Genomic DNA, 25,506 nt, shown 5'->3' on the forward strand with positions numbered 1-25,506 from the left:
CATCCACCCCTGCACCGGGGTCCCAAACCTGGCTTGTAAAAGGTGAAGTGGGAAAGGGAGAGAGACAGAAAGTGAGACAACAGGAGACCCCTAAAGAGGATCTGTGGGGGGCAGGGGAAGCGGGTGTCGCAGAAGCTGGGGGCGTGCCCGGGACTAGCCGCTGGGCTACAGAGGGCGCAGTCCGCATGCGCGCCGCTCGCGGCTCCTAGCGTCCCTCCCTGGCTTCTCCCCCGCGGCGCACTTCCCCCTCCAGAAGCCCCGCCCCCGCCCCAAGTGCCCCGCCTCCACCCGGGGTGAGGGCGGTGGAGCTCTAGGAGCGTGCGCACGGCCCGCCCCGGGCGCGGGCGGAGGTGAGAAGGAGGGGTGAGCAGAGCGGCCAGTCCGCAGAAGCCGGGAGCCAAGCTGGAGGACGGATCGTCAGCCGCGATCCCAGCGGAACCGGTAAGTGGCCTCCGGCCCAGGGGGAGGGCGACGGGCAGGCGGATGATACTTGGCACCAATACGGCTCCAGAGCGCTGGTGGTACCAGGCGGCCAGGGCCCCGCGCGACCTTCGTCTTTGGAAACTTTGTGCCGGCGCCCCCACCTGCTCCCAGGGGTTCTCGCATCCTCTGGGTGGCTGGGAGAGAAGAAGCCCGGGGCCCTCCGCAGCGCCCACTCCTCATCACACTGTCCCCGCCTTGCTGGCTCTCCGCGCGCACCTCCTGCTGCTCTCCTTATTCGGCGGACACCCCGGAGGACCCGATACGGACCCTCGGGCTCTGGCACTAGCATCCTTGTCTGCTTCCCCCGCCCCCCACCCCTCTGCTCTGCGGCCCCGCCACGGCCTCTACCTCCTCACCCTGTCGACGGCATTCGCCCGCTCTGAGCCACAGCAGCCAACGGCGGCCTTTTGCATCTGCCAAAGGTTTCTGGTGCATTGATAGAAGCAACTTGACTTTCAGCAATGCCAAGTATTCAACTTGAGTATTTTTCTCTGCGGTGATAGATTGGTGTGCACAGTGCTAATGTGTCTTATTTTTTCTGAGTACCCTTGCTTCAGAGCGAAGTTGAGTTGTTTGTATGTGAGGGGAATTGCGTGCTGTAGCTGCCTTAAGTGGATTGTATAACAATAGTATTTTATTTAGGTGGATGTTGCCAATGGTACCAGTCAGTGTTATGGTAACTGAGCATCCCAGAGGCGAGGGAAGTGACTTACAAATGCAGTTCTCCTGAGTAGGGATTTATTAAAAACAAAACAAAAAACAACCTTGTACTTTTTATCCAGCAGAACCTCAAGGCATTTAGCAGGTATTAACTAGTTTCTGTTCATTGTAATTTTATGAGCGGGGTAGGTAGAGAGCAGTACCATCCCGCTTTACAGATGTAAAATCGGAGGAAAAGAGCCAAGACCCGATTCTTTACTAACTTTAAAGGAATATGGACCAAGAAATTTAACCCAGAGTTTCCTGGAATTTCTAGTTCATGAGGCCATGAACTAGGGTAACGTTGGAACGTCCTCCCTGAGGTTGTGCAGATCAGTTAAAAATCAAAGAGTAGGGGGCCAGCCTTCTACTCCATGCTAGGGACTGAGCTCTGTCACAAAGTGAAGTGATACTGGACAAGTCACAGCTGCTCTGGTTGTTTCCTCCTCTTTAAAATGAGGGGAACAAAGGTGCTGCTTCCTTTGCAAAGTTGTGTGCTTCTGACTTGAGCTGCATTTGGTGATTGTTACTTGTTGTGGACTCATAAAAGCCCCCATTCTTGAGTTCGCTTTAAAAACTCAGGGACTGAGGCACCCCCAGAATGAATAGCTTCCTCTCTTCGCCAGAGACACCTGAGAACTCATGGCAGGGAGCGCCTGAGGCAGACCCCATCCTGGGTGAGGGAAGAGGGTTGCGGTTCAGTTCGGGAGGTGGGAAGAAGCCCTGCACAGGCGGCTTGACACATGGGCACTATTCCTGCCTCCAGCTCTGACTCATCTTCTGACGCTTGGGGAAGGAGAGGTAGTTGCTTGATATTTTTGGCTTTCCCCCATAAAAGGGGAGATGGTTTCCTTCATTCCAAATCATTTTAACGTCAGTGTGGAACGTGTCTATGCTGCATTCTCATCCAAAATCTTTCATAGTGGTTGAATGCAGGTATGATTTCTATAATATCCTTTCATAGAATGTCATAAATGTATATATTTATATCATAAAAACTGGCCAGGTGAATAACTTCAGGAAATCCTTTAAAACTTTAGCATAAAAACTGGCATTTTTAAATGATGGTCTTTAGGAAGGTATCTGGGTGTGGTGGACTCTTTTGTAATTGGAACTTTATTTTAAGGCAAAGTGGATTAAAATACTTTTCCTAAATATCACACGAAATACTTTTAATCATCCTTTATGTAAAACATTAAAACTTTACAGAAGGTTAAAGCCTTTTGAGCATCTTTTCCCAAAGCACCTGCTGTGTGTAGGTTTATCTGTGTGTATCATTTTAGACTTTTCTAAGCATTTTCATAAATGTCCTTGCACAAAGTGATTTTTTTAATCAAAATGAATTATTACAAAATTAACTGGTCTGTTCAAAGAGATTTGATTTCTATCTAGAACAGGTAGCATGCATTTTAATTACAATTTGGTTGTGAAGTTTTGTTAATTTTGATCACTTGGTAGTCTTTTCCTGGACAATGGCAAACAACCTCTTCTTAACCAACCTCAAAGCAGTTAAATCATTGAGATCCTGGGCATTCCTCTCAGTTGCAGATGAAACTTTACCTTTAGAAAAAAGGACGTCTAGGGCTACTGTGTATTCATCTTTTCTTTGCTTATAAGGAGGCATAAAAGGGGATGGGAGGCAGGGAGAGTCGCCAAAGCAACAGTGCCTGGGTATAAACTTACAGAGCGAACATTTAAGGTGGTAGCTTTAGTTATTTATGAAAGCTTTACTGGGCTGAAGACAAAGAAGGGGAAGTGTTAATGTGGGCACAGTTTAGAGCAGTAATTTCAGATGGGTGAGTTAAAACAAAATTCACATCAAGAGTCTGTGGGTTTAATTGTTAGATAGTTATTGAGGACTGTTGCCACGCCAAAGGCACTTGTGTGACTGCTGGGGTGGAAGGCAGAAAGGTCTCCGGCCTCACGAAGCTGACACACTGGATAGTGACATCAGAGAAGAAGTGCTCTTTCCCAAGATTCGCTAGAATTATACTGGTTACGAATCCCTAGAAATCAACATTGTAGTTATTTAACCCTTTTTAAAAATTCTGAATCGTAGCACACAGAAAAGGGTATAAACGTAAATTTATAACTTGATTATTTTACATAAAACACAATCTAAGGGCCTTGCAGGTCAAGAAGTGCCCCTCATCCCACTTTCCCAGTGACAGCCTCCCTCGCCACATCGGCAACCCAGCCGGCGACCAGCCTTGTTTGTGGAAAGCATTTCCTTTTCTCCCCTCTAGATTTATACCCTAAATATAGATCTCTGAGCAGTGCAGTGTTCATCATTCGCCATTTTTTTTTACCTTCATGCAAATGGGATCAAAGTAGGAATTCTTTTTGTTGTTATTGCTTAGCTTTTATTTCACAAACTTAGACCCTTCCTAGACTGGAAGGGTTAAGGAAAATGTGGAAACCCAGTGAACTATAGCATTCTTTCAAATCTTTTTAAAAATCAATATTGTGTATGTGTAGCTACACAAAGAACACATAATTTTTGTGTAAATTTTTGTAGCATTTTTTAAGACTCATCCATGTTGTTTCCTGTGACTAGAATTAGTTAATATATGTGTATATATGCATATACAGATATATATACATATGCACACACTAAGTTTGTTTTAAATTCTTTTAGCATTACATATTTTATGTTGTTTCATTCATTTGTTACCTGTGACTATAATTACCGTATTTTTCAGACCATAAGATGCACCTGTTTTAGAGGAAATATGGGGAAAAAATTTTGAAGCAAAAAATGTGGTAAAATATTTAATAACAAATAATATAATTTTCACCAGTGTAAATGTAAACAAACTTAACAACAGCATTAACAACCATTATTCCTCCCACATTGTGGGGGGCAGGGTGCGTCTTATAGTCAGAAAAATATGTAGTTCATTTTTGTATGAACATACTACAAGTTATCTCTTTGTCATTGATGGACATATGGGTTGTTTCTGGTCTGGTGCTGGGTCCCAGGTGTGTGTGTATCCAGCTTTACTAGCTGATGCCTATTTTCTGAAGTGGTAATAGCAACTTACATTCCTCCAGTGGTGTCAGCCTTGAGTTTATAATCCATTACATTTGCTGTTTAACCACAACATGTTTGGATATTTTTTCTTCTTCTTTTTTAAAGATTTATTTGTTTATTTTTAGAGAGGGGGGAAGGGAGAAACATAGATGTGAAAGAGAAACATTAATTGGCTGACTCTCACACACCCCCAACTAAGGACCTGGCCTACAACCCAGGTATGTGCCCTGACTGGGAATTGAACTGGCGATCTTAGGGTTTGCAGGCCAGCACTCCACTGAGCCACACCAACCAGGGCTATACTTGTCTTTTAAAGATTTTATGTACTTTTTTAGAGAGAGGGGAAGGGAGGGAGAAACAGAGGGAGAGAAACATTGATTGGTTGTCTCTTACGTGCCCCTAACTGGTAACCCAGGCATGTGCCCTGACTGGTAATCAACTAATGACCTTTTGGTTTGCAAGCTGGTGCTCAACCCACTGAGCCATACCAGCCAAAGTTTTTGTTTTTGCTTTTTTTTTTTGCATTTATTAATTTGAGAGAGGGAAAGAGAGAGAGGAGAGAGAGAATAAATTGGTTATTCCACTTATTCACACATTTATTACTTTTCTTGCATGTCCCCTGACCAGGGGTTGAACCTGCAGGTTGGCGTTTTAAGATGGCTCTTGTGGCTCAGTGGATTGAGCCCCAGCCAGCAAATCAAAGGGTTGCTGGTTTGATTCCCAGTCAGGGCACATGCCTGGGTTGCTGGCCAGGTCCACAGTAGGGGGCACGCAAGAGGCAACCACACATTGGTGTTTCTCTCCCTCTCTTTCTCCCTCCCTTCCCTGCTCTAAAACTAATAAAATCTTGGGGAAAAAAAAGAAAAACAAAGATGACACCAGCCAACTGAACTACCTGGCCAGGGTCTGGATATTTCTTGAAATGAATGAATACAAATCACCTATGTGGACTGATCCCTGTCCCTCATGTATCGTCGCATTTACATATATGTATGTTTAATTGTATGGTTTGGACTAACATACCACCCAAAGGACGGAGATGGTTTTTCTAGTCTGTTTAGTTGACAAATACCCAATAGAACCCTTCCACTGATCTTTTTTTACAAAACAGATGTATAGAGAAATTTAAATATGCAAAATGAAGTATTAAAAATAAAAATATCCAATACCTACAAGTCTTTTAAAGATTTTGGGTGAATCCTATCTCTAGGGCTAGTGGATAGCTTGACTTGTGTCCGGCCCAGAATGTGCAAGCCAGCATTGCTGGCTTTAGTGTGTGACGTGTGTAGGAACCCGGGCCAGTTCTTGTTAAAGCACCCCTGAGGACAGGCACTCACATGCTTGTGTACATGGGCAGATCCCTAAGAGGCACCAAGCACAGACCCTGGTTTATTTTTCCTTTGCAATTTCAAAGGAACCATAGCTTCTTTGCTACTGAATCAATGACTCTTACAATCTTTAAAGTGTACTTTTCTCTAAATCTTTAATATGAGACAGAAGATCTAGTTTAGAACTACCTCTTTTGATATAGAGAATTTCTGTTTTCTGAGTACACAGTTGCCTGGTTAACTTTCATTGCCTGTGTTTGGTGTTGCTAGCTAGATTTAAAGATAGGGATGTGAGGGGGAAGGGAAATGAGAGAAAGAGAGGATATGGAGATGTGGGGAGGTCATGTTAGGACAGTTATTAAATTATTAAATTCAGGTATTTGTTGAGTATCTACTGTGCCTGTATCTACCAACAGTCTTTCTATCCTTAGAGCAGAAAGTTCTACAATTCTGTAGGTTTAGAAAATACCCTCAGAAAGATACTTTTTCTTAGCTGGAGGGATGATGGAAGAACAGTAGCTCAAAGATATGAGATTTTCAAATTCTTTTTTTTAAGTTTTTAAATTTTATTTTATTTTTAAAATCTTCTTATTTTATTTGTTTTTAGAGGGGAAGGGAAGGAGAAAGGGGAAGGGGAGAGGGAGAGAAACATCAGTGTATGGTTGCCTCTCACACGCCCTCTGCTGGGGACTTGGCCTGCAACCCAGGTATGTGCCCTGACTGGGGATCGAACCAGCAACCCTTTGGTTCACAGGCAGACCCTCAATCCACTAAGCCACGCCAGCCAGGGCGATAGCCATTTGTTGTAGTTAATTTTCTTCTGTTCCAAATAATTTTTATTTTTAGAAACTGCAATGAGTTAGAAATTTACAAACAACAAATGAACCAACACTATTACCATTCAAAATTGGTTATACTTTATCACTCTTTTATTAAAAAAAAAAAGCACTATAAAGTTGAGGCTCTCTTGAGTCCGTTCTCTCTGTTCTCCACCAAGACAACCACCCCTATGAATTTGGTAGGTTTCCTTCCAACTCACTTTACTTAAATACAGTCATGCACGCATGACATTTTGGTCAGATGGACCGCATGCTTACTCTATGATGGTGGTCCCATGCGTTTATATAGAGCTAAGAAATTCCTATCCACTAGTGAGGTCATAGGCATTCTAACTGAAGTCACAGTGCCATGCACTACTCATGCATCGGTGTAAACAGACATGTGCTGCTTGTCATAAACGTATAGCACATACAGTCATGTGCGGTACCTAATACTTGATAATAAATGACTGTGTTACTTATTTATGTATCTAGTACGCTATACTTTTTATTGTTATTTTAGAGTGTACTCTTTCTACTTGTAAAAAAGAGTTTGCTATAAAACAGTGTGCCCTGCTACGCTGACAACCCCCTCACGTGTTTCATGTTTATTATGTCTTTTGATTGCATATTTTTCTTGTGCTTGACTTGATCTTGTGTTGTTTTGTTCATCGTGGTTCCTAAGTATACAAAATCCACTGCTAATTTTGCCTGTATGAGGTTACGTTGGGTGATTGACCTGGAAGCAGAATTAAAAGTGATGAAGGACTGTGAAGGTGGGACATCAGTGATGGTTATAGCTCTCTGGTCAGGCATGTCTCCTTCCACCATAGCTACCACCTTGAAGAACAGGAACAAAGAGATGGAAGCCCTTAAAGGATCTGCTTCCTTGAAGGCAGTGAAACTAACTGGTATTCTACAAGGGCCTGTGTTAGACGTAGGTCAACTTCTGATGACCTAGACCGAAGACCAGACACAGAAGCACGTTCCTTTCGGCACCCTTGTGGTAACTGCCAGAGAAAGGAGGTTGTTTTTTCCCCCCATATTGAAAGAAAAGGCGAACCCACGATAATGTTGAATTAACTGCTAGCCTTGGGTGGCTTAAACAATCAAGAATTAATTAGATAATATGAAAGTGAGGGGTGAAGCCTATGAGTGCTCATATGAAGACAGCAGAAGAATTTTTGGAAACTCTAGATAAGCTGATTGTGGAGGAAAATTACTTGCCAGAGTAATATTCGTCATGAATTTATTAAACCTTCCTGTTCTGGAAACAGATACTTGAAAGGACTTTCACCCATAAAAGGCCCAGTCAATGCCAGTTTCCAAGACAGGATAACAGTGTTGCTTGGGGCAGTGTTTTAGGCTACGAACTGAAACCCTCTGTGACCTGGCACAGGGAGAACCTCGGGGCCTTCAGCCTTATCCAGTGAGCACACACGGCCAGCGCATGGCGGGAGCAGGAAGAAATCGTGGGTGACTCAGCTCCCCTTCCAGCGTGCTCTCCAGAAGTGCTGTGCTAGGGAAATGGAGAAGCACTGGTTGAGAATAACAATACCTTTCAAGTATTTGCTAATTGTTGATGATGGCCCCTTGCTGTTACATCCTCCTTTTATTGGTGATTTTCATCCCACTGTCAAAGTGGTGTTTGCCCCTCCAGACACCACCTCTTTGATCCAACCAGTGGAACAAGGAGTTATAGCAGCTGCCTTTAAGGTCTACAGTGTGAGGAGGAACTTTGCCCAGGCTATTGTTGCCACTGGGGGAAACAAGGAAGAAACTGATGCAATTCTGGAACAATTACATCATCAGTGGCTGCATCAAGAATCTTGTTTGAGCTTGGGGTGATGTCACCAAAGAGTGTGTGGATGGCATCTGGAAGAAGACACTCAAGAGGTTTGGTTGTTGGTGACTTCAAAGGATCAAGGATGAGGAGGCTGCAGACGTCAAGAAGACTGTGGCTGAGGTGACAAACACTTTAACCTGGGTGAGGAAGAGGATGACATTGAGGAGTCCTTAGGGGTGGTTCCTGAAGAATCGACTAATGAGTTGTTGGAACTGGAACAGGGATACGTAGCTGAAGATGAGGCGAGAGAAAAGGAGCCTCCAGGAGAAGAAAAGGAAGAACCCCTAAGAAAATTCACAGTAAACTGTTTAACCAAAGCTTTTTCAGACTTTATTAAATTCTGAAAAAGTTTGAAAACGTGGGCTCCCCAACACCAAAGCGTTTTTATTAATAGGGAGGAGTGTTCGGGGCATTATCTGCTCAGCAGCAAATGTATGATCAAACCACCATGGACCATGGACGTAGTACTGAAAAGAGCGGCATGTCCTCAAGAAGAGCCTCAGGCGGGTCCTTCAGGAGTTACTTCAGAAGAAGGCACTGTTACGTGGGAGATGACAGTTCCCTGCATGTTATTCTCCCTGAAGCCCTTCCGTGGGCTGAGACGTGGAGGTGGAAGACAGTGAAATGGGTGATCCTGACCCTGTAGGCTAGTGTGTGTGTGGTGTGTGTGTGTGTGTGTGTGTGTTAGGTTTAACAAAAAAGTTTAAAAAGTAAAAAACATAAAATTTTAAAATAGGAAAAATCTTACAGAATAAGGATATAAATAAATAATATTTTGTATAGCGTACAATGTATTTGTGTTTTAGGCTAAGTGTTAGTACAAAGAGTCAAAGTTTATAATAAAAAGTTACAGTAAGCTAAAAATTTATTGTTGTAGAAAACTGTATTTTAATAAACTTAGTATAGCCTAAGTGTGTAGCGTTTATAAGTCTGCAGTAGTGTAGACTTTCACAGTAAGTGCCCTAAACAAGTGCACCTTTTTAAAAAATATATATTTTTAAAAGATTTTATTTATTTTTAGAGAGAGAAAGGGAGAGAGAGAGGGAGAGAAACATCGATGTGTGAGAGATACATTGATGGGTTGCCTTTTGCATGCTGCTAACTGGGGACCTGGTGCATAATCCAGGCATGTGCCCTGACTGGGAATCAAACCAGCAACCTTCTGGATCACAGGTTGGCACTCAGGCCACTGAGCTACACCAGCCAGGGCTATTTTTTAAATCTTTGATACTATAGCTTTACCTTTTCTATGTTTAGGTATGTTTAGCTATATAAACACCATTGTTATAGTTGCCTACAATACTCGGTATGGTAGCATGCTGTATAGGACTGTAGCCTAGGAGCAGTAGCTATATCATTTGGCCTAGGTATGTAGTAGGCTGTACTATCTCTTATTTAGTTGATTCTTCCCTTTGCTGTAGTGTTCTTAGACATACTCAGTTGCCCTCAAAATGCAATAGGCCTGCTGTCCCTCAGTGTGGAAAGGGTATGTAGCTTCATGAGGGTTCCTTCCCTGCAGCTAATGCAAGAGACTTACCAGATTATATTCTGCTCAGAAACGCTACTGGATGATTATAGATGTGTTTTATTAATAAAGAAAATGGGAAATTATCAATACTTTATGAATGAAGTTAATTTGGTATAAAATCACCAAAAATGTTGAATTGGCCAGGGGTATGCTAACGAAGTTCTTGTAGGGAGAAAGTTGAGACTCACTGCTTGAGTTTTAGGGATTTTGATTCATCCAATGAGAAATTAAAGGATAAGGTGATGAGGTGATGACCAGCTTCTCACTGTTGAACTCTTAGTCTTGTGAACTTTATTCTAATTTATAAATTCTTTTTTGTCTTCCTTAAAAATGAGCTTTGAAGGACTGAGATCTTATTTATGAAAAAATCTGCATTTTCTGAGATTTCATGGTCTTGCTTTTCAGAGGACAGTAGTGACTTTGGCAATTTTGAGGCACACTTATACCCACCTACCTTGGGTATAAATTCCTGACATTTTTTAAGTACTCTGCATCTAGATGTTCTGACCTACATTAATTATAGTTTACCACTTAACCAGAAATCTATGATTCTATTTAGTTTTTAGCACTTGCTCCTTGACAATTTTAAAGTATCATTTATATAGGCTGTGGCACACACTGGCTTCCATTTATTACCAAACAAGTTTAAGTGTGATTCTGGAATTTTGCAGGCATTTTTTTTTAGGTTTATCAGATTTTTCATACCCAAAGACCATCTCATACCACTTGGAGTTTTTAGATTAATATTCAGATTATAGCTAAAGCACAATCAGGCTGACCTTATAACTCCTTGGAGCTCTTTTCGTCGCAATTTCTATATTCTTTCCCAATGAAGTACACATTTTGGTAGCCTTCAGGTCACTTGATCTGCTGTGGTCAGATTGTATGACTGACTAATCAACAGACAGACAACTCATGGAAAGGGGTTCTGGTCCCAGTGGGGTTACTGTGTTCTGTGTCGTCTGGGAAAGCCTCGTATCCTCCATTTACCTCTGATTCCTGTCTGGGAACCATGACAGCAAATGATACTGATCTGTGAGAGGCTGAGCATGCTTGTGTGGTTTAAATAAAACAGGTGCTTGAGTGTACTTCTGCAAGTACAGTGGGACAGACTGAGGCAGATTAATGAGAGCATCGCCTCTCACACTTTAATGTGTACCCGATCACCTGTGGAATCTGATCCCACAGCTCTGGGATGGGTCCTAAGAGGCTGCTGGGTCTTGGATCACACTTTCTGAGTAGTAACTATAGCAGAAAAGAGTTTGTGTTTTCCATCTGGAATCTAAAAATAAGGAGGCTCTTGAAAGGCAAGAATGGCAGCATGTTTTAAATGGAGAGGTGAGAAAACATGATAGTATAATTGTAATCTGACACCTCCCCAAGTAAAGGCAGTCTATTGAATAAATTGTGTTGAGAAAATTGGACAGATGTGTGCAAGAAAAAAAACAAAACTAGATCAACTTACATGCACAACAGTAAACTCAACGTGTATCAAAGACTTAAAACCATAAAAATCCTAGAAGAAAACATAGGCAGTAAAATATGGACATTTCTCATAGCTTTTTTTTTTTTTTTTGCTATATCTCCTTGGGTAAGGGAAACTAAGGACAAAATAAAAAATGAGACTACATCAAACTAAAAAGTTTTGCATGGCAGAGGAAACCATCAACAAAATGAAGACAACCCACTGAATGGGAGAACATATTCATTAATGATACATCGGATAAGGGGTAAATATCCAAAGTTTATAAAGAACTTGTACAACTCAACACTGAAAAGTCACTCATCATCAGACAAATGCAAGTTAAAACCACAGTGAGATATGATCTCACACTTGTCACAATTGTTGTCAATAGATCAACATCAGAAGATGGAGGCGTAGTTAGACACACTGTGCCTCCTTGCACAACCAAAAGGACAACAACAAATTTAAAAACAAAACAACCAGAACTGACAGAAAAATCAAACTGTATGAAGTCCGACAACCAAGGAGTTAAAGAAGAGATATTCATCCAGACCTGCTGGAGGGGCAGAGACAGGCAGCCGGGCAGAGGGACTCACAACAAGGTGGCGGCTGGAGGACGGGGGCAGGCAAGGCGGCAGCTGGTGGACTCAGCGAGGCGGTGGATTGCAGAGCAGGGGTCCCACATTCGAGTGCGGATAAACCGGAGGAGCAACTGGGGAGTGAGACAGACCACACGTCCTGGGTTCCAGCGGGGAAATAAAGCCTCAAACCTCTGATTGAAAACACCTGTGAGGGTTGAGGCGGCAGTGTGAGGAACTCCCAGCCTCACAGGCGAGTTCGTTGGAGAGACCCACAGGGTCCTAGAACTTACCCACCTGGGAATCAGCACCAGACGGGCCCAATTTGATTGTGGGTAGCGGGGGAAGTGACTTAAAAGCAGCAGAGAAGGGAGCAAGTGGCACTGTTCCCTCTCAGACCCCTTGCCCATGTACAGCAACGAGTTTTCCTGCCCTGGCGAGTACCTAAGGCTCGCCCCCTTATGTAAGAGGTGTGCCGAGACAAAAATGGCCCAAATGAAAGAACAGATCAAAGTTCCAGAAAAAAATACAACTAAGTGATGAAGAGAGAGCCAACCTATCAGATACAGAGTTCAAAACAGTGGTAATCAGGATGTTCACAGAATTGTTGAGTATGGTCACAAATTAGAGGAAAAAATGAAGGCTATGCTAAGTGAAATAAAGGAAATATACAGGGAACCAACAGTGATGGAAGGAAATTGGGACTCACATCAACAGTTTGCACCAGAAGGGAAATAAACATTTAACCAGAACAAAATGAAACAAGAATTAAAAAAAATGAGGCTTAGGAACCTTCAGGACATCTTTAAATGTTCCAACATTCCAAATCATAGGGGTGCCAGAAGGAGAAGAGAAGAGGAAAAAATTGAAAACTTACTTGAAACATAATGAAGGAGAACTTCTCCAATCTCGCAAAGGAAATAGACTTCCAGGAAGTCCGGAAATCAGAGAGTCCCAAACAGTTGGACCCAAGAAGGAATACACCAAGGCACATCATAATTACATTAGCCAAGAATGTAAATAAGGAAAGAATCTTAGAAGCAGCAATAGAAAGGAGACAATTACCTACAAGGAATTCCCATAAAGCTATCAGCTGATTTCTCAAGAGAAACCTTGCAGGGCAAGAAGGGCTGGGAAGAAGTATTCAAAATCATGAAAAGCAGGACCTACATCCATATTCCCTCCAGCAAGCTTTCAGTAGGGGGCAGATAACGTGCTTCCCGATAAGCCCAGTTTAAAGAAGTTCTCATCCAACCGTTAGTCTATGTGGGACTTCTCTAGAAGAGATAAGAAATATGAACAATAAAATTGACAACAAATAAACAGTTATTAACAACCAAACATAAACAAAAGCAAACTAAGCAAACAACTAGAACAGGAACAGAATCAGAAAAAAATGGAGATTGCATGGAGGATTAGCAACGGGAGTGGGAGGAGAGAGGGGGGAAAAGGTACAGAGAATAAGTAGCATAGATGGTAGGTAGAAGATAGACAGGGGGAGGTTAAGAATAGTATAGGAAATGTTGAAGTTGAAGAACTTATATGTATGACCCATGGACATGAACTAAAAGGGGGGGAATGTGGGTGGGAGAGGGTGTGCAGGGTGGAGGGGAATAAAGGGGGGAAGATGGGACCACTGTAATAGCATAATCAATAAAATATATTAAAAAATAAGTCAACATCAAGTGCTGGTGAGGATGTAGAGAAAAAGGAACCCTCATGCACTCTTGGTGGGAATGCAGATTGGTGCAGTCATTGTGGAGAGTGGTATAGCATTTCCTAAGAAAATTAAAAATGGAACTGCCTTAGGACCCAATTCCACTCCTGGGAATATATCTGAAGAAAACTGAAACACTACTTCAAAAGAATATATGCACTCCTGTGTTCACTGCAGCATTATTTACATTAGCCAAGATTTGGAAGCAGCCCAAGTCTTGGTAAGTAGATAAAAAAGCTATGGTGCATTTACTCAGCAGTACACTACTGTGCTGTAAAAAGAAGGAAATCTTACCTTTTGTGACAACATGGATGGCCCTGGAGTATTAATGATAAGTGAAGTAAGTCAGTAAGAGAAAGACAAATACCATATGATTTTACTTAAATGTGGAATCTAATGAACAAAATAAGCAAAATAGAAACAGATTCAGATAAGAAAACAGACTGACAGCTGTCAGAGGTGAGGGGGTTTGGGGAGCTTGGAGAAAAGAGGTGAACTTTGGCCTTGAGCAAAAGAAAAGAATTTAAACCCTCACAGACACAGACAAACACTGTGGTGGTAACCAGACGGCAAAGGGGCTGGGGGAGGTCGAAGGAGGATAAATGGTGACGGAAGGAAACTTGACTTTGGAAGGTGAACACATAATACAACACACAGATGATGTATTATAGTTGTACACCTGAAACCTATGTAATTTTATTAACCAATGTCATCCCAATAAATTCAGTAAAAAATTTTTTTAAAATGCACCTTCCTGCCTGGGCCTGTGTGGCTCAGCTGTCCCGTAACCAATATAGTAACTCAACATTTGAGTTTTATTTTTAATGTTCTATCAGAAAGCATTTTCCCTTCATGAAAGATCGCCACACTGTGATTTTTATTTGGAAGATTACATTAACTTTTTTTCCCAGAATACATTTCTGATATAATAATGAAAATAATGAGGAAGCTAATATTTATTTATGACAGTGTAGGCTAAAAGGCTTCTGTGTTAAAAACGGCAACTTCAAGGTTTTCAAAGAACTAGATAAACATTTACTTTTATGGAGAAAATGTGATTATATAGGCTTTTCAAGTATAAAAAATAACCAGTGTAGGCCTCCAGTGTCTCCTGGGACCCTCTGAAATTCCTAAACCTAAAAATATTCTAGCCAGATCAGTTTATACAGTCATCTCCAGCACCACTGTGGCCATTTCTGCGTCTTCAGCTTGGGGTGAAAAAGCAGTGGGTAGATTTCAGTTCTTCACCTGCTGGTTCTTGTGGCTGTTGTGGTTTTAACAATGGGAAGCAGCCTCTGTGGCGCTGGGATGGATGCTCCACATCAGGGTCCAGCACAAATAACGCCCCTTTTTTAATTACAAAATCATAAGCGTGTAATTCTGTAGCATGATATCACACCTAAGCACTCCATGTGGCATTTTAGGTGAAATGTTCAAATTAAAGCTCTGAATCATTACGCCCATATTATTACCCTGCCAGCCACGCTCGAGCAGGCCTTACTTCTGCCGGACCCTGTGGACTGTGACTCCTGGCCGTGATTCCGCGTCTGTTCTGGGTACGGACGCCAGCGCTGCTGTGAGGCTGGTGCCCACATGCCGGGAGCTCCAGTGCAGGGAGCAGCCAGTTGTTAATAGCTTACGCATTATGGAGATCACAGGCCCAATGGGCAGACATTAATTCTTCATTTTGTTTAGCACTTAGCGCTGTGATGCTTATTATTCAAAGAGAGCAGCATCATCTCTGATGAGACATTGCTTACAACTTGTGAAAGAAGCACCTTTCTGGGGTTGGCTTAGGACAGCTCCTTTTTGTCTGTCGCCCCACCTCTTCCCCTTGCCGGAAAAAAGCATTCTTTGCCTGAGGAAGTAAATGCAGCTGTCAGAGCAACGTGGGAGGGGGCGAGCTGAACACCACGGACAGCGACGTGGACGTCCCTTGGCTTTCCCTCCGGTCACGGTGTCCCGGAGGAGACCGTGTGCTGCCGTGGGAGTGTGTGTCACTCACAGCACCTCAGTCTCAGGTCCCTCGGGTGTGGGCCAGTCTTACCCTCCTAACAGATGCCATTGTTCTGTCTTCCAGGGTTCATTGACTGAGTTGATTTTGACACACCTGTGGTATCATACCCATGTTTTCTTCTATTCTCTATGAAGAATCTGCTAATCTTAGAACTGAGCAAACTGAGGCTTCTTATTGTGCCTACTCTGCTCAGGGCCCTCTTCTTGCTGAGATCCCTCTGCTGTCAGGAGGGCTTTCTGTGTCCCGAGCTGTGTGCCTGCTTGTGGCGGTATCTCCTTCCGTACTGTGGGCAGTAGGAGAGACCGGACCAGTGATCTGGGCTGTATTTTCTGTGAGTGACATTTAAACATGTTCTTAGGCAAATCCAAGACCCCCTTCAGGCGTGTTGAGGGCAGTGGGCGGAGGTGTCCGAGTGCTGGGAGGCGGGAGATGAGGACGGCCGCCCCCGCAGTGGCACGGAGAAGCAGGGTGAAGCAGTGTGCGGGCTTGAGCTGGGAGCCCGGGCAGCACCCCTCTTTTCTCCGTCAGGTGCTTGTGCGCTGCGGGTTGAGGTCATCTCACCCTTTCTGCCAAGCCTCGTATTTTCTGATCGGTAAAAGGGGCCGGAGTATTAGGGAGTGAGGATCTGGTGTCTGCTCTCGAGCAGAAGCTTTCCTAAGCCTTGGAGCCAGCAGTGGCATTTTAAGCAGGTTTGTTGGCACGAGACTGACGAGCAGCAGCAGGGAGCGAGCATCACGTCTGTGTCGCTTAGATTCCGCCCTGAGGACTCCCAGTCTGTTTTCTTCTCCCCGTAGCACCCGGTACCCTATCGCTGCCCAACAAGGGAGTGTTAACAGAATACTAGGCTTCCGGCCCACCCATTGCTTACTTTGGCCCTTGGTGAAGACTTCTCTGCTGAAAAGACCAGTGAGCCTGGGGCCCCTGCCTCAGGAGGGCAGGTGGCCTCCTAAACAGAGTGATTAGTTGGGCGACAACAAGACTGAGTCCCTCTTAATTAGACAGTAACTAGATAACCTGGTTAGAAATTTGATTAGCATCTTCCAGATTTTCCACATCGAGGAGGGAGTTATCACCCGCAGTTTGAGAGCCTAATGTTGTGTTTAGTACATGTGACTTTGCTTTTTAAATCCCAGGATTCTGCCAGGGAAAGACTTGGAAGTGGCAAGTCACAGTGCTCAGCTGCAGGACAGGACGTTCCCCGGTAGCAAGCAGTTCTGTCCATGTCCATTTCCATCTAACACCCACATCCGCATACCTTATGCAACCAGCTCCTCGTCCCTCCTCATAATGCGATTGCGTCTCTGTACTTCTCCATGTACCCTGGTATCATAAGTCGTCAGGTGTGGGCCCCCAAAGAGTGGTGTCACCTTGGGTGAGGAGGCTCCCTCTGGACAAGGGCGGCTTCTGGGGAGGACTTGGGATCTCTCAGCACCAGTGCCCTGAATGCCTCAGTTTTGAAGGGGGCTCTGGGTGGCGCCCCGCAGCATCCACCTCCGTGGTGGACTCGGTGTGTTCTCTGACCAGCAGCAGCAGCAGCATCACGTGGGCAGCTCCATTCCGGAACTGCTGAGTCAGAAACGGGGTGGGGGCCCTCCAGTGGTCCTGATGCACACCAGGTTTGAGAATCACTGCATTATAAAGCTGTGACTATTTTTATTTTCTAGGGTTTTGTTTGTTTTTTTGAGGTATAAGTTGGCGTGTAATGTACTAGTTTCAGGTGTACAACATGATGATTTGATACTTGCAAATATATTGCAAAATGATCACCATGATACATGTGTCACCATGCATAGTTATTTTTTCTTGTTATAACTTTAAGATTTACTCTTAGAAACTTTCAAGTACATACAGTACAGTACTAACTATAGCCACTATGCTATAGGTCACATCCCTATAACTTACTTTGTATAAGTTTTTATCTGAAAGTTTGTGTCTATTAATGTCCTTCACTCATTTAGCCTCTCCTCTGGCAACCACTAAGCCATTCTCTGTATCTCTGAGCTTCGGTTGTTTTTGTTGTTGTTTTTAGATTTTACATAGAACTGATACCATACTGTGTTTGTCTTTCTCTGACTTATTTCACTTAGCACAATGCCTTCAAAATCAATCTCTGTTGCAAATGGCAAGGTTTCCTTTTTCATGGCTATAATATTCCACTATGTGTATGTATGTGTATATATAACATATAGTTGTGCAAACCAGCAGGGATATATGAGCGAGATGCAGGGCTTCTGGAGTCCCAGGCTTTCTTTTGAGGGCTGTGCAGAGATCACTTGCTCACAGACTCATCTGCTCTGAGCTCCAGTGTGGAAGAGGCAGCTCAGAGAGCACCAGGGACGTATAGGGAGGAACCCAATAGGCTGGCTTCAGGGCAGGGGCTGGAGGGCCAGGGGGCAGGGTAGATTTCTCTGGGATGGAAGCCCTGTCAGGTGCTGTCCCCCATACAGCTGTCCAGTGCAGAGAGATGCCAATCTGAGTGCTCCCTTAACCTGGCCAACACAGTTTGCCCAGCCCTGGTGATTCTCTGAGACCCCACTCCACCCAACTCATGTGCCTGGCCCGAGCCACTTCCAGCAGGTTTTCCACACAAGTGGCCTGCCTTGACTTGCTCTTTGAACTTCCCTAAAGTCTCTCAGACAAGCGGTGGCTGGCCTCAGCATTCCCTGTGTGTCTTGGTAAGTGGTTCTAAGCCTGGCACAAACAGCAACTGATCTCAGCTTGCACTGTAACTCCCATTAGGTGGCACCAAGCCTGGCATAAGCTGTGGCCAGGGCTGACCTGGAATGGTAGCTTCAGCTAAGCCACAAACCCAACACAAGAGGTAGTTGGCCTCAGCTCACGCTTCGGCATCCATCAAGGGTCCTAAGCCCAGCACTAGGGGCAACTAACCAGAGATCACTTTGAGCTCCCACACAACTCCTGCACAAACAGCAGCTGACCTTGGCCTGCACCAGAGTCCCTCCCAGGAGCCTCCAGAACCAACACACTCACTCGGTGGCCAGCTTCGGGGCACACAAGAGCACCACCCAGACAGCTCCCCAAGTGACACACCCAGAGGGTGCACTCAGCAGGCAAAATTTAAAACTCTAATCTGAAAAGATACATGCACCCCTGTGTTCACTGCAATATTATGTACAACAGCCAAGATATGGAAGCAACCTAAGTGTGCAAGAAGATGTAAATATTACAATGGAATATTATTAAGCCATAAGAAGAAAGCTTTCCATTTGCAACAACCTGGATGGACCTAGAAGGTATTATGCTAAGTGAAATAAGTCAGAGAAAGAAAAATACCATGATTTCATTTACATGTGAAATCTAAAAAAACAAATGAACAATCAAAACAGAAACAAACTCATAGATTAAATTGATGGTCATCAGATGGGTTGGGAAGAGGTTGGGAACATAAGGTGAAGCTAGGTTAAGAAGTACAAATTGCCAGTTATAAAACCAGTCACCAGATGTCAAGTAGGGCACAGGGAATACAGTCAGTATATTGTAATAACTGTGTGTGGTGTCAGATGGGTACTGGACTTTGTAGGTTGATAACTTCATAAGTTATATAAGCTCCCAATCACTGTGATACACCTGAAATACAAAACTGTATGTCAGCTGTAATTGAGGGAAAGAATATGTAAATATGTACAGTCTTGTGGGACCACAGACATAAGTCCTGCTGGCCACTCGAGCTGGCATAGATGTGTGCCGGAGCTGCAGCCAGCCCCTCAGGCCAGAGCTCCAGGACGCGCGCAGAGGCCTCTTTCACAGAAAGGCGGGGTCCGTCTGTGCGGTGCTGGGGGAGTGAAGCCGGCCATGGATTCTGTTTGCTAGTCCCATGGGTCTCAGGAACCCACGTCCTGCTGCACACCAGAGCTCGGCAATTGGCGGGGGGCATGCCCTGGTCAGTAGCCACAGAAGCCAGGGCACCGGACTCACATGGAAGCTCCTCTCCAGGAAACACCTGCGCTCGGGAGTGCAGCGGGGGCGGGTGAACGCAGCGCTTGCCCTCTGTGGTCTCGGGAGAGGACTGCAGTGGGCCCTTACGTGTGTCTGATTATAAGCCTGCCCCATGGGCTGCACGCTATGGCTGTTAATGTTAAGTTTTTTGAAGAAAAACTACAGTGGAACCTCAGTTCTTGAACTTCATTCATTCTGGAAAACTTCGAGAAGTGATTTGTTTGAAAACTGAACCTCCTTGGTCTCCTGAGAGAAGGGTGAGTGATCACAGAGGTATGAGCATGAAAGCATTGTCAGGTGGAGAATCGAGACCCAAAGTTTGTTAGACAACCGAGACGTTTTCCCATGAGCTTGGTCGAGAGCCAAATTGTTCGAGAACTGAGGTTTGACTGTATTTTAAAATGTTAAATATGCCCATGTCATGTGCCCTTCCCCTCCTAGGTATTTAAAATAAGAGAACGGAAGGCGTATGTCCACAAATGAATGTTTGCATCAACTTTACTTGGGACAGCCTGAAGGGAACTCAGTGTCCTCCAGTAGGGGAGTAAACTGTGGTAGGCCGACCTGTACGATGGGATACTACTCAGCAATGAAAAGGAATGAACTGTTGATATCTTCAACAACATGGATGGATGTCAAAATAATTACACTGATTGAAAGTCAGACTATCCTCCCCAAACACTACCCTATGTCGTATGATTTCATTATATAAAAATCTAGAAAATGCAAATTATAGTAACAGAAAACAGATCAGTGTTTGCTAGGGAATAGGGCTAGAGGGGGAGGTAGATGAATTATAAAGGAGCATGAGGAAATTCTGGGGGGGGGTGGATATATTCTGAGGTCAGGGTGTCTCAAGACTATACACATGTCAGAACTCACCAAGCTGTATGCTTGGTGAAGTGATATATCAGTAATGCCTCAAGAGAGGTGTACAAAATAATTAAAATTTAAGTCTGATGGTCCCTGGGAAAGGCAGAGGGACAGGTGGGAGAGGAACACACTTTTAATGACACTCATAGGTGAGCATGATATCATTACACAGATGAAGAAACAAGGGCCACCGTGGAAGGGGGAAAAATGAAATTCCAGATTGCCCCCTGGACACCACTTCCTGTAGTGGGCGTTGGTGGCTGCGGCTGCCCCTGTGGCACGGCTCATGATCTTCCTGTGTCGGGCTGGGCTGTGGCGTCTGGCACACGACAGTCCCCACTGCTGGGCTGACCGAGGGCGCATGGAAGAGACGTCTGTCCTGTTGTGCATCTCTTGCTGGCCCGTGAACAGTGTTTTACATTCCTCGATATGTTGTGGTTTCTGAATCTCCAGCATTTCAGAATTTGTCTGTTATGGCCAAAAACGTATTTATATTTATCACACCACAGGCTATGTGTCATTAATGAAAGCTGATACTTAGGTTGGTATTTCTGACTGCCCCATTCTTTAAAGGCACATCTAGATACAGCTGACATGCTTTCTTCTTCCCAGGTATATTCCAGTCAAACCCAGTTAGTAAAAACCCAGCAGGAATCTTTTGAACTTCTCGATTGGCCACATGCTTCCTTCCTTGTGTTTCTGCAGGTCTGACTTACACCCACGGCGATCAGCACTCGCTCAGGACTTTGCGGATCCAGACCCAGGGCTCCAGCGAACCCTGACCCCTCCCAAGTGAGTAGCCCAGCAGTAACTGTGTCTGCAGAACTAGGGATGTCGTCTCACTGAAATCCCTTCAGGCATCGCAACGTCACCCTGGTGGCGATAAGCACACTTCCCAGGGGACACAGACTGTAAAGCAGTGAGAATTTGCAGGGGAGGGGATTGATGTCTAAAATCTCAGGAAACCAATCATTTTGTTTTCTGTTGTTACTAATATGCACACATCTGGATTCATCGTGGAGCTTAGAATTGGCTGAGGAAGGTAAAGTTATTTAACCAAACCCAGGGTCAGGTTGGCTAAAATGCTCGTTAACTTAGATAAAAGAATTTTTGAGACCATGGCCTTCAAATTGCCCAGGAATATTTCCATGGAAATGCCACAGCACAAGTTACTCACATTTTAGTTGAATTTCCAAAGTGTTCACATGTCACAAATATGATAGGAAGAGCTGTTTTTTAAAGTAATAAAGGGCTAAAGTGGCCCTATGTCCTGGCTTTTCTGTAACTGATCCAATTCAGTATCTTTTCAGTTTATAAATGCAGTTCATTGACTACATTACCCAGGGTGGTTTCGCAAGATCTCTATGTCTAGAATTAGGCATGGAGGTAGGCAACAGTGTATGAGAGAACATGGCAGTGGGTGGGATCAGAATTTCTTTTATTTTTAAAAAAGATTTTATTTATTTAGAGAGAGGGGAAGGGAAGAAAGGAAAACATCAATGTGTAGTTGCCTCTCCTGCGCCTCCTCCTGGCGAATCTGGCTCGCAACTTACGCATGTGCCCTGACTGGGAATCAAACCAGAGACCTTTGGTCCGCAGGCTGGCACTCAACCCACTGAGCCACACCAGCCAGGGCCAGAATTTCTGATTTCTTCTGAATTACTAAGGAACACCACTCTCTTCAAGAGCAAGACCCTGCAAGGTTGTTGTACAGGAACTAGCTGGGCATATTTCGTTTACATTTCCTAAAATAGGATGACTATTTCCATCTAATGCTTCTAAATTTTTTGTTTCCCCATTTTATTTATTTACATTTCAATAAGCTTAAATCCCTGAGGGGCACGGCATTACGCGGATTCTGCGTCCAGTGGCCTCAGCAGGAAGGTTGCTTTGGGACTCAGCACGAGCCATCCACTGTTCCATGAGCACAAGTTCTCTTTCCCCAGGCGACTCTGGCTTTGTTCCGTTTGCCCCCAGGAGTCACTGGGTTGTGCTTTGCTTTGTACACATAAGCACATCTCACCTAGATAGAATTCACTTTCATCTCAAGCATCAGCACCTTCAGTTTTAAGATGAGCTGTGTGCTCCCTCTGGTTCCAGAGTCCCCGCTTATAGCCAGCAAAAATGGCCTTGGACCACAGCCTTCCAGACATACTTGTCCTTACAGAAGTCCTGTTCCCAGCGGGCCTCCACAGGCTCCCAGATAGAAAGAGGAAGGTGAGCAAGTGCCCTTTTTTAAGCAGAAACAGAGTGCTAAGTTTTTATTTTTTTCAGTTGATTTTAGAGAGGGAGGGAAAGAGAGAAGCATCAATTTGTTCCACTTATGTATGCATTCATTGGTTGGTTCACGTAGTTCCCTGGCCAGGGATTGAATCCACAGCCTAGGCGTATCGGGGGTAACACTCTGACCAACTGAGCGAGCTGGCTGAGGCCCAGATGGCTGAGTGTCACATTGATTTTACATATTGGTGTCTTAGGCTATTTTTTCTAACTGATAATCCATAGATGATTTGTCTACATCCTTGAAAGAACATACACTATATATAGATGGGATATGAAAAAATTTCTTATCCCTTTAGCTGCCCATTGCACAGTATTTGCAGAAGGCTGTGGTGACTCATAGCATATGAAGTACTGACAGATAACCTGTATTTTGCAGGAAGGAGATCATAATTTCGGATTCCCCAGTGGAGGAAAACAAAACACTCTGGTCTTGCTTCCAATGACGCAAGCGTGATTGGTTGGTGTCTTCATGGGCTCCAGAGGTCACAGCACACTGCCGCGGGACTCTCATGGCCCCTCGGATGATTTCTGAGGGGACATAGGAGGCATTGCTCAATCACCTCCTCTCTCTTCCTGGCAGAGGCAGTTGTGGCCTCCAACCGGCATCTCCTCCAGGCTCGGGCATCAACGTGCATTGTTAATGCTACCATTGAGATCCCCAATTTCAACTGGCCCCAAATTTGAATACGTTAAAGTGCCTCTGGCTGACATGCCTCATGCCCCCCATTGGATTGTACTTTGACACCGTGGCTGACAAGATCCACAGTGTGAGCAGGAAGCATGGGGCCACCCTGGTGCACTGTGCGGCAGGGGTGAGCCGCTCGCCACCCTCTGCATTGCTTACCTGATGAAATTCCACAGTGTGTGCCTGCTGGAGGCGTACAACTGGGTGAAAGCCCGGAGGCCTGTCATCAGGCCCAACGTAGGCTTTTGGAGGCAGCTGATAGACTACGAGCGCCGCTCTTCGGGAAGTCGACGGTTAAAATGGTACAGACACCTTACGGCATAGTCCCAGGACGTTTACGAGAAAGAGTCCCGACACCTGATGCCTTACTGGGGGATTAATGCCACCAAAGTCTGCATCAGCAGCCCCTTGGGCAGGACCAGGCATCTGCTACATCACCGTTTGCTCCCCTCTTCACCTTTCTTTTCAAATGGTTGACTTTCGGTTCTCCCTGAAGTGTTTTTTACACTGGGTGTTCGTTTATTTTAATGGGTGTGGAGGAGGGGGAAACATAAGGGGAATGCGTTCACTGCTAGTAACATTTTTAAAACTAACATTTTGGAATAGTGTTTATGAAAATCTTTAACTGGCTTTTACTTTTTAATAATTTGAACAGTTTAATGAACTGTTTGGTTATGCTCCATTTTGAATCCCATGCCTTCTGGCATCACGACAGGTGCAGGAGGAGCTCAGTGCAAAAATCACCTTGGGTCCTGGTTAACCCTCTAGAGACAAGCTCTGCCTAAGGCTGCTGACCACCCAAGTGCTTAGAGAAGATGGATACCAGCTTCCGTCTCTATTGGATTAGCCCTACTCTTTCCTTCCCCTTTATTATTTAGTAACTTTGTAAGTCAAAAAACAAAAAAAACAAAACAAAATTATTTAGCTGTTAAGTAATTATAATGAAATCTGCTGCAAAACACCCTCTTGGAATCAATGTGCTCCAGGACTATATCAACATTATTTTTAATAAACCTATCTGCTTAACATATTAGAATTTTTACTGAGAAGGATTTCCGGGTGTGTGTGTGTGTGTGTGTGTGTATGGAAGAAAGATGCTCGTCCGTAATTATGTTAAAATATGGCTCCTGTGACAATGGTGAACATCACATAAAACAGACGTCCCTGCTGAATCATGTCAACATTTCACGTCCTTGCAGATGGGCAGGTATTAGCATTGTTTACAGTGCTGGGACAGTGGAAAACAGCAAAGAGAGTACACTCGATAAAAGGCAGTGTTCAGTTCTCTTGGTAACTGGAGTGCACCAAAACGGAATCCTCCGGCAAAGAAACTGGTTTTCCACAAAAGGTGTGCCTTTGCTGACTATTAACACACACAATGCCCTAAACCAAACGTTAATGCAGGAGATAAGCAAATAACAATAGCTTCCCCTGTTGAAACCTGGACAGAGTTTCAACTGCTCCTAGTAAGCCTGACAATACAACTCACCAGGGACTCGGTGGTTTAATTAGTTCTCCTTTATTCCATTTCCTGAGCAGCCACTGGGCGTTGCCAGGCTGCCCCTTCTTCGTGGACAGCGCAGCCGCTGGGCACAGCACCGCTTCTTTTTTTCTAGCTTCATTTGGCAGGTAGGTTGTGGCTAGCTTATCCGTGGAGTAATTTTCTAGATTTTTGGTCTGTTTTGTCACGAATCCATGAATATAATGCCAGGGGCTGCATATTTATATAAATTATATTTGTCAGATTTTACCTGGTCTCTAGTAGGTGGTTTCCATCCAAATTCTACCTTTTCTTGTTTCATACCATTTGCCCACTTTTATAAACATGCATCATTACTGTCTAAATAAAGTCATTCAAAGCAACAATAAAACAGTCCCAGGGCTGTGGAGTCTGTGGCTGCTTTAGTATGAAGACAAACTGTAAGTCTCATAGTCTCTGGATAAAAGTCCAAAAAAAATCACTGTCCTATAGTAAGAAAACACCTAGTGACAGATGTTCCCAGTAATTAAGGACATTTCCTGCAGAAGTCCTGGCAAACACCACTACTAGGATGTAATAACTAAGCATGCTTAGCCCCGGGGAAGCCTAACACCTTTCTGATCTAAATGTCAGAGTTTATTAGCTGGTCACAAAGGCAGGTGTGTGGCCTAGAAGGTGGTAGAGAAATTTCTGTGGTGATCCCAGGCAGGACAAG

At 44.3% G+C, this 25,506-nt stretch overlaps 1 protein-coding gene across 1 annotated transcript; it reads left to right on the forward strand.

Annotated features, from left to right (window-relative positions):
- Window positions 1-287: 287 nt before the first annotated feature.
- DUSP14 (dual specificity phosphatase 14) lies at window positions 288-25,158 on the forward strand. The gene is given in 9 exon segments (XM_028521559.2): window positions 288-441; window positions 21,049-21,135; window positions 23,003-23,180; window positions 23,183-23,304; window positions 23,306-23,347; window positions 23,349-23,445; window positions 23,448-23,582; window positions 23,585-23,640; window positions 23,642-25,158. Coding segments are annotated over 7 exon segments (684 nt in total). The 5' UTR covers window positions 288-441; window positions 21,049-21,135; window positions 23,003-23,095; the 3' UTR covers window positions 23,789-25,158.
- Window positions 25,159-25,506: the final 348 nt, after the last annotated feature.

Source organism: Phyllostomus discolor, chromosome 8 (assembly GCF_004126475.2).
Source record: "Phyllostomus discolor isolate MPI-MPIP mPhyDis1 chromosome 8, mPhyDis1.pri.v3, whole genome shotgun sequence".
In the NCBI taxonomy this organism is placed as follows: Eukaryota; Metazoa; Chordata; class Mammalia; order Chiroptera; family Phyllostomidae; genus Phyllostomus; species Phyllostomus discolor.